At 50.6% G+C, this 7,428-nt stretch overlaps 1 protein-coding gene and 1 pseudogene across 2 annotated transcripts in view; both read right to left on the minus strand.

The window, feature by feature from the left end:
- cox16 (cytochrome c oxidase assembly factor COX16) overlaps positions 1–3,253 on the minus strand; it is a 3,818-nt gene extending 565 nt beyond the window's left edge. Inside the window, exons 1-4 of the mRNA XM_084489094.1 lie at positions 3,081–3,253; positions 2,576–2,653; positions 1,089–1,157; positions 1–390 (exon numbers count right to left, since the gene is read on the minus strand). The exon at positions 1–390 is cut by the window's left edge and continues 565 nt beyond it. Of these exons, the coding sequence (XP_084345220.1) occupies positions 277–390; positions 1,089–1,157; positions 2,576–2,653; positions 3,081–3,140 (321 nt within the window). The 5' untranslated portion in view covers positions 3,141–3,253 and the 3' untranslated portion in view covers positions 1–276. The remainder of the gene's footprint in view (positions 391–1,088; positions 1,158–2,575; positions 2,654–3,080) is intronic.
- A 522-nt stretch (positions 3,254–3,775) lies between these two features.
- LOC311370786 (alpha-actinin-1 pseudogene) lies at positions 3,776–6,936 on the minus strand (annotated as a pseudogene). The gene is made up of 3 exons (XR_014684287.1): positions 6,856–6,936; positions 5,268–5,426; positions 3,776–4,538 (listed from the first exon to the last, which is right to left on the minus strand). The product of XR_014684287.1 is annotated as an alpha-actinin-1 pseudogene (transcript).
- Between the last annotated feature and the right edge of the window lie 492 nt (positions 6,937–7,428).

Raw genomic sequence — 7,428 nt, forward strand, 5'->3', positions numbered from 1 at the left:
CTTGTGACAACGCACAATTAACATCACGGTTTTTTTGACGTTCCGAGGCTGAACAAAGCGCCGGTCTTGGGCGGACCCCCCCCTCCTCACAGTCCACTGGGATTGAGTGGACCCCCCCCCCCACCCCCACCCTCAGAGTCCAGTGGGATTGGCACAGAGCCAGAGTGGATGACGACACAGGGGGGTCCGCCCTGGTCCTGGGCTGAGCGTTGGGGGGTCCGGGTTCAGGACCCGGGGGGTCCAGGTCCAGGAACCCCTCCCCCCCCCCATCCTCCCTCAGGCGTCGGGGCTGCGGCGGGAGCGCTGCTGCTCCTGGTACTCCTTGGAGTCCTCCCAGGGCCGCGGGCCCCGGATGTTCCTCCACTCGTCCAGCTTCACCTCCTGCAGCTTCTGCGCACACACACACACACACAGGATTAACTTTATTGACACAGCAGCAAGGTTCACTGACAGTCCCAGTCAAGGACCACCTGGCTCCCATGAGGAGGCCTTGTGATGTGACAGCTCTGTCGTCACCACGTTCAGAGTTTACTTTACAGCGGAGTCTTTTTCTGTGGGACACGCGGTATGAAGGGGCGACGGGAGGTTAGGAGGGGTCATCGTAATCATCGGGGTTTGAACCCCGAACGTTTCGGCTGTGAGTCAAACATCCTGACCACCCAACATGAAACCAAAATGGAAGCATCTACGCGACATGAAAGGAATAACAACCGATGGATAAGATAGATATGTCCAAATGAATGAAGCCACATCAAAAAAGCAGCTGTGAGCATATCCCACCTACTGGCCAGGTGCAGGACAAATGAAGGAGTATAGAGTGAAAGAAATGTAATGACCGCAGCACTGCTTAAGCTCCCATATTCATTTAATAAAAGATTCACAGCAACGTTTCGACCCTATTGGGTCTTCTTCAAGGCAAAAAACAACAAATGGGCCCTGAGCCGATCACCAGCCCTCTGTAGAGACGCGTGGTTCCAGCTGTGAGCGCTCTGGCGGGGGCGGTAAGCGTCGGTTCCCTCGGAGGCTACAGCGACGGTTTGTACAACACACACACACACACACGATGGGTGGACTGTCTATCCCCTCACCTGGTACTCCTCCTGCAGCATCCCTGCCTGCCGCTCTGTGTTGACGTGGGCCTCCAGGGCGGGGTCCATCTGAGGGGGGGGGGCATTCTGTTATTAACGTTCCTCTTTTTAAAACGTATTACAGCAGGTATGAGCCATTATTTTCTACTTTGTAATATGGTTTAAATATAGTATATCAAGTGTTAACGCGGGAATAATATGACGTGAATGCTATGAAGATCACACACACTTTGTTCGAGTGACACGCAAATCATAAAGAAATAAATCCAAAGTCGTGTGAAACCCTTCAATGTCATCGGCGTGCACCGTCGGAAGACAGGGCGAGCGAGACGGAAGTCAAACGGAATTACGGCGCCCTAAAATGGGAGCGCACGGGCACCTGTTCTGAATCCACGACTCGTAAGTACCGGGTATAATTCACGGGCGTGTCTCCATGGGGGGGCTCACCTCCACACTCCACGCTCCACGCTCATTAATTATGACCATATTTCCACAGGCCCAAACGGCTGGAGGCTACGGAAGCCTGCGGGGTTGTGTGTGCGTGTGCGTGTCTTTTCCCCCAACGCGTGGGCCATCTGGTGCCGACCCAGATGACTCGCGTCGTCGTTTGTCACGCTAACCTCGCTAACGCTAACAGCTACGCCGACTCCCCCCCGCGGCGGCGGCGGCGGGCGGCGGCGCGCAGCTGGCCGTTAACAGCTCCTATTGAAGGCCAGCTCCTCTGACCCCTAGTGAGTTATTAGCTTCCTGCGCCGCGACTCGCTGAGTTGACCCACACAGAGGGCAGCGAATCCTGAGACTGTGTGGGAGAAATAGTATTTCCTAACACGTCGTAAATCAGACGTTGTTTATCCAAAGTGTCCTACGAGGAACATCGTTATAAACATGTCGTTAAGGAGCAGGTAGGGGCTACTAGGGGGCTGCTGGCTCCAGACTGCCTGCCTGTGCTGATGACATTAGCGTTTGGATCCAGACTTTTTGGCTGGGAGTCCAACCCACCACCGACTATCCTGCCCCCAATAGTCACGCATATTGTGTCATTTTTTTAAAAATGTGATGTAATTTAACATTTTTAAAACTGTCATGAAACTACATTCATTTACAACAGTGTCCATAGCAGTGGGATGGACCTGATCTCCAGTATTGCATCACACCGTCATCAGCCAGGTTTCCAGAACCATCTCGGCCACTTGAGTCACGACTTGGAATGCGCAGCGCCGTTTGAAGGCGCTAGGGGGCAGAGTTTCCCCACCTGAAGATGTCAAACCCTGGCGGTGGCAAGGTTACGTTGTGTTGTGTATTTATCGTGTCGTCTCGGGGGGACCTCTGCTTTGATAATAATAATATAATAAGCTCTGCTTATTCTAAACTCACCCGTTCTTGTATGTTAAGGTAACGCGAGTGTTTGTCACAGCAGCGTGAACTCAATGTAAACGATTACATGATGTGGTTAAAAGGGCAGAATAAAGAATCAGAATGAGAGCGACCTTTCTCTTGATCTTCTGCACGTCGTAGCGGATCTGAGTGAACTCCCGCAGCCCGAAGGAGCCTCCGACGACCAGCAGCTGGGAGAAGTGCGTAAATAAATATATGGATATAATATACAATATTAAACACATGCTCTACTTTATCTGCACAGGCTGTATATGCAGGGCTATATGCTTCATAACACTATGGCAGCTATAACTAAAGGTGTGTGTGTGTGTGTGTGTGTGTGTGTGTGTGTGTGTGTGTGTGTGTGTGTGTGTGTTAGTTCACTCAGTTCACTTCACAGTGAACTGAGAGATCTTATGCCTTTGGTCGACCCAGGCTATAACAGCTCGCTTATAGTCAACAGAAACCAACCTGACCATCACCATATCCCACGTTTAAATGTTAAATAAAGGAATATAAAGTTATACGTAAGAATATAAAAGTTAAAGAACTCAGAGTGACAGTAGAGGAGCTGACTGAGTGACAGGAGTTCACCTTACTGCACAACAGAAGACTTACCATCATCGGGACGCCATAGCGCACCGTCTTGTTCTTCTGCAGCGCCTTCCAACTAAACATGATGTCCTCTGACGACGATAACCGTGTGGTAGAATAAATGGAATAAGGACTATAACTGGTGATCTACATCCCCATGTTACTCAAGGGGGAAGCGGTGAAGCCAGCCGGATGGAGCGTCCTCCTCCTAAATGAGTCCGCGGCACAATGCGTCCCTGACTTCCCGCGAGTTTTGGTTCCGCTTCGGTTGTGGGCTGTTTATTATATTTGTGCAGAAACATAGCAAATACCCATTCGATTTTATATATACAAATAACTATTTATTATATATTATTCCCTTCCAAGCTCAGTTGTCTCAAATGTTATTCCTAGATTTGGTGAATATTAGGACTTAATGTGATCCTCAAACCATTAAAACTAACAGTAGCGAGCAGCACAATGACTTCATATTTTTCAATCATATCAGCTACAATTAAATGATCTTAATATATACATTGTTATGATCACACATTGTACTATTCTAAATTATCAAGGTTTGTGTGTAGGACTTCTCTATCTATACATAATGAGCTATCTTGTATTATATGTACAGTATACTGTATATATTTTCCTATTTAACATATTTAAGGACATGTAGTCCTTACTTATGTGCTCCCAGCGTCAGAACATGAAGAGAGAACCAGCAATTATTTTTATTTAATTACTTTATTACAATTTCCATCTCCATTATTTTCAATCAGGTGAAGAAAAATACCTTTTTTTGTTCTGTATAATAAAATATGTCAACTTTATTCTTTTTTTTTTGTTGAAGAAAAACAATAACAAGAAACAAGTAAATAAAAACAGCAACAAACATTTCTCTCTCTCGCTCTCTCTCTCTCTAACTCTCTCCCTAGCTCTCTCTCTCTCTCCTCTCTCCCCTCTCTTGTGAAAAGCACTAAACAACAGACTCAGAGCGTGAGGGAGGAGTGTGAGGAGGTGGGGGGAGTCAGAGAGGAGGAGGAGGAGGAGGGAGGAGGGAGGAGGACACAGGCCATGGAGGGATATGACAACAAGATAAGGCCAAAGGTGTACAAAATGAGCTTGGAGGGGGGGGGGGGGAGAGGAGGAGGAGGGGGAGTAGGAGCGGGGAGAGGATGGGCTGTGCGATGCAATGCTGTGATTGGACACGCGGCGAGCGGGGGCAGTTGATGGGGGGGGCGGGGCGGAAGGATGCAGATGATGATGATGATGATGATGGCGTGCGGCAACGACGAAGACACCCGCGTCCCGGACGCGTGTCCCCTCCCCACAGGGGCCCCCTCAGAGGTCGCTCTCGCCGTACAGCGCGGTGGAGAAGGACATGTAGTCCAGGGCCCCCGGGGCCCCGTCGGGGCCCGTGTACGGGGCCATGCGGGCGATGCAGTACTCGGCCTGGTCCGGGGGCAGCTCCCGCCGAAGCTCGTCCGCCAGGATGTAGCTCTGACAGGGGGGAGGACGGACGGACGGACGGACAGGTTACGGAGGAAAGTACGGTACTCTACTGTGCTGACACTGACCTGAGGCAGTGGAAAGTTCAGTATACAGTAGCAGAGTAGAGACCCTCTACTGTACTACTACCTCATACGGTTCATTATAGAGTTTTAGTACAGTAGATGGCAGTAGTACAGTATAGACTCTCTACTGTACTACTGCCATCTACCGTACTACTACCTCATACGGTTCATTATAGAGTATTAGTACAGTAGATGGCGGTAGTACAGTATAGACCCTCTACTGTACTACAAACGTACACAGGTCAGTGGAGTAGCAGCACAGTACAGACCCACTACTGTACTATAAGCTTACACAGTGTCAACTTCCGTATACAGTAACAGAGTAGAGGCTCTCTACTGTACTACAAACGTATACAGGTCAGTATAGAGTAGCAGTATAAACAGTATAGCATAACTTTACTGTACTACAAACATATACAGGTCAGTATAGAGTAGCAGTATGACAGTATAGCATAACTTTACTGTACTACAAACGTATACAGGTCAGTACACAGTATTAGTACAGTAGAATCTCTACTGTACTAATACTTTACACAGCATACAGCTCAGTAGGGTTAGGGCAGGGCGCCCATCTCCCCAGCAGATGGCGCCACCCCGCCCACACCATCTGTCACTGCACGGCCCTGCCCCGGCAAGCCCCGCTGCGATTGGCTACCTTGTCCCCGGCCAGGACCTTGAAGGAGGCCATGACCTGGTCGGCGGTGTCCGTGTCGGCCGTCTCCCGGGACATGAAGTCGATGAAGGCCTGGAAGGTGACCACGCCCATCCTGTTGGGGTCCACGATGCTCATGATGCGCGAGAACTCCGCCTCGCCCTGCAAGGAGAGAGAGAGAGAGAGAGAGAGAGAGAGAGAGAGAGAGGGTTGGCGAGGGGGCGCCATGGAGATGAGGTCGCCATGGGGTCGCCGCCGTGGCGATAAGGTCGTGGCTGGGATGCGTGTCAAACTGCCTGGCTGTTTTAACAAATAAAGTTGGATTGGATTGGAATATCATAGATATGACTAATATCTCTAGTCTGATAATCTCTTGTATGTTGAAAGTGAGTCAAAACATTCAATGTATTTTACTACTATCTACTACTACTACTACTACTACTACTACTACTACTACTACTACCATCAAATAATATAATAGTCATATAATACCATTACCTGTTATACTGTTATACTATTACCTGTTCATGACAGTATAGCATATACTCATCCTCCTCCTGCCTGCACAGATGTGTTTGTGTGTCTGAGAATGTGTGTGTCTGTGTGTGTTTGTGTGTGCGACTGTCTGTGTGTGTGAGTGAGTGTGTGATGTGTGTCTGTGTGTGTGAGTGAGTGTGTCAGAGTGTGATGTGTGTCTGTGTGTGATTTGTCTCTGTCTGTGTGATGTGTGTGTGTGTGTGTGTGTCTGTGTCTGTGTCTGTGTGTCTGTGTGTGTGTGTGAGAGAGGCGGTACTGATGCTGTTTACCAGGCTGTAACCCATGGAGATGAGGCAGGTTTTGTAGTCCTCAGCATCCATCATCCCTGTTCTCTTCTACAAGGTCACCCCAAGGTCAAGAGACCAACCAGGGGGGGAGGAAGGAAGGAGACGGAGAGGGAGACGAAGAGAGAGACATGGGGGGGAGAGAGAGAAAGAAGCAGACAGAGAGAAAGACAGAGAAGTAGTGAAAGAAGGAAAAAGAGATGAAAAGATGGGAATATGTGGAACAAGAGGGAGGGAGAGAAATAGGCAGAGACGGGGAGAGAGAGGAAGACATGGCGAATGATAGAGAGAGGAGAGAGAGATGGAGAGAATAGAAGAGAGAGATGAGTGACAGATGGAGAGAGAAAGAGAGATGGGGAGAGATGGAGAGAGGGATGGGGAGAGATGGAGAGAGGGATGGGGAGAGATGGAGAGAGGGATGGGGAGAGATGGAGAAAGACAAAGACATGGAGAATGATAGAGAGATGAAGAGAGGGAGACGGAGAGAGAGATGAGAGCGACAAAGATGGAGAGAGAAAGAGAGAGAGAGGGGGGGGGGGGGGGGGGGCAATACCAAAAGTAGGAAACCACAATTTTTCAAAGAGCAAGGAGGACAGAGCACGGATACCAGAAGAAGAAAAATAACAACGAGGTCGAGGTGTGAAGGGTCAGGAGGAAGTGGAGGACCAGGAGGGCGGGGTGGTAGGGGGGGGGAACAGAAGAAGAAGAAGAGAACACAGGGCATTGTTAAACCTCGGGGCCCACAGGGGCCGGGCGGGGGGGCCGGGTACCTGTGAATCGTTGGCGATATCGAAGCCCAGGCTGATCAGGCAGGCCTTGAACTCCTCGGCCCCCAGCGTGCCAGAGTGGTCCTGGGGCGGGCCGGCACACGGAGCGGTGGGTGGGTGGGTGGGTGGGGGGGGTGGGGGGGCGCGGCCAGTCAGACAGGTCAGCCGCCACGGGGGGGGGAGGAGAGAGCAGTGTGGGTGGAGGGAGGGTGGGGGGGGGTGGGGGGCCGCAGGCCATGCAGCACACACACACACACACACATAGAGACACATACACACAGGGTGGGTGGGGGTGGGGGTGTTTCATGCACAAAGGTGAGGGGGTGAGGGGGTGAGAGGGTGAGGGGTGAAGGGGGGGGGAGGGGGGGGTGTCAACATGCACCAGAGACAGAGAACAGAGAACACAAGTGCAGTTTTCGTTAGGACCGTTGTGCAGGAGCAAGGGGCATTCCGTGATGCATCATTCCGTGTGTGTGTGTGTGTGTGTGTGTGTGTGTGTGTGTGTGTGTGGCAGGCACGTCTCAACAGGTGTGTTACACGCGTGTGCGCTGGGTTACGTGTGCTTGGCGGTACATA

The sequence above is a fragment of the Micromesistius poutassou genome (genome assembly GCF_964030765.1).
Source record: "Micromesistius poutassou genome assembly, contig: SCAFFOLD_1260, whole genome shotgun sequence".
Lineage (NCBI taxonomy): Eukaryota > Metazoa > Chordata > Actinopteri > Gadiformes > Gadidae > Micromesistius > Micromesistius poutassou.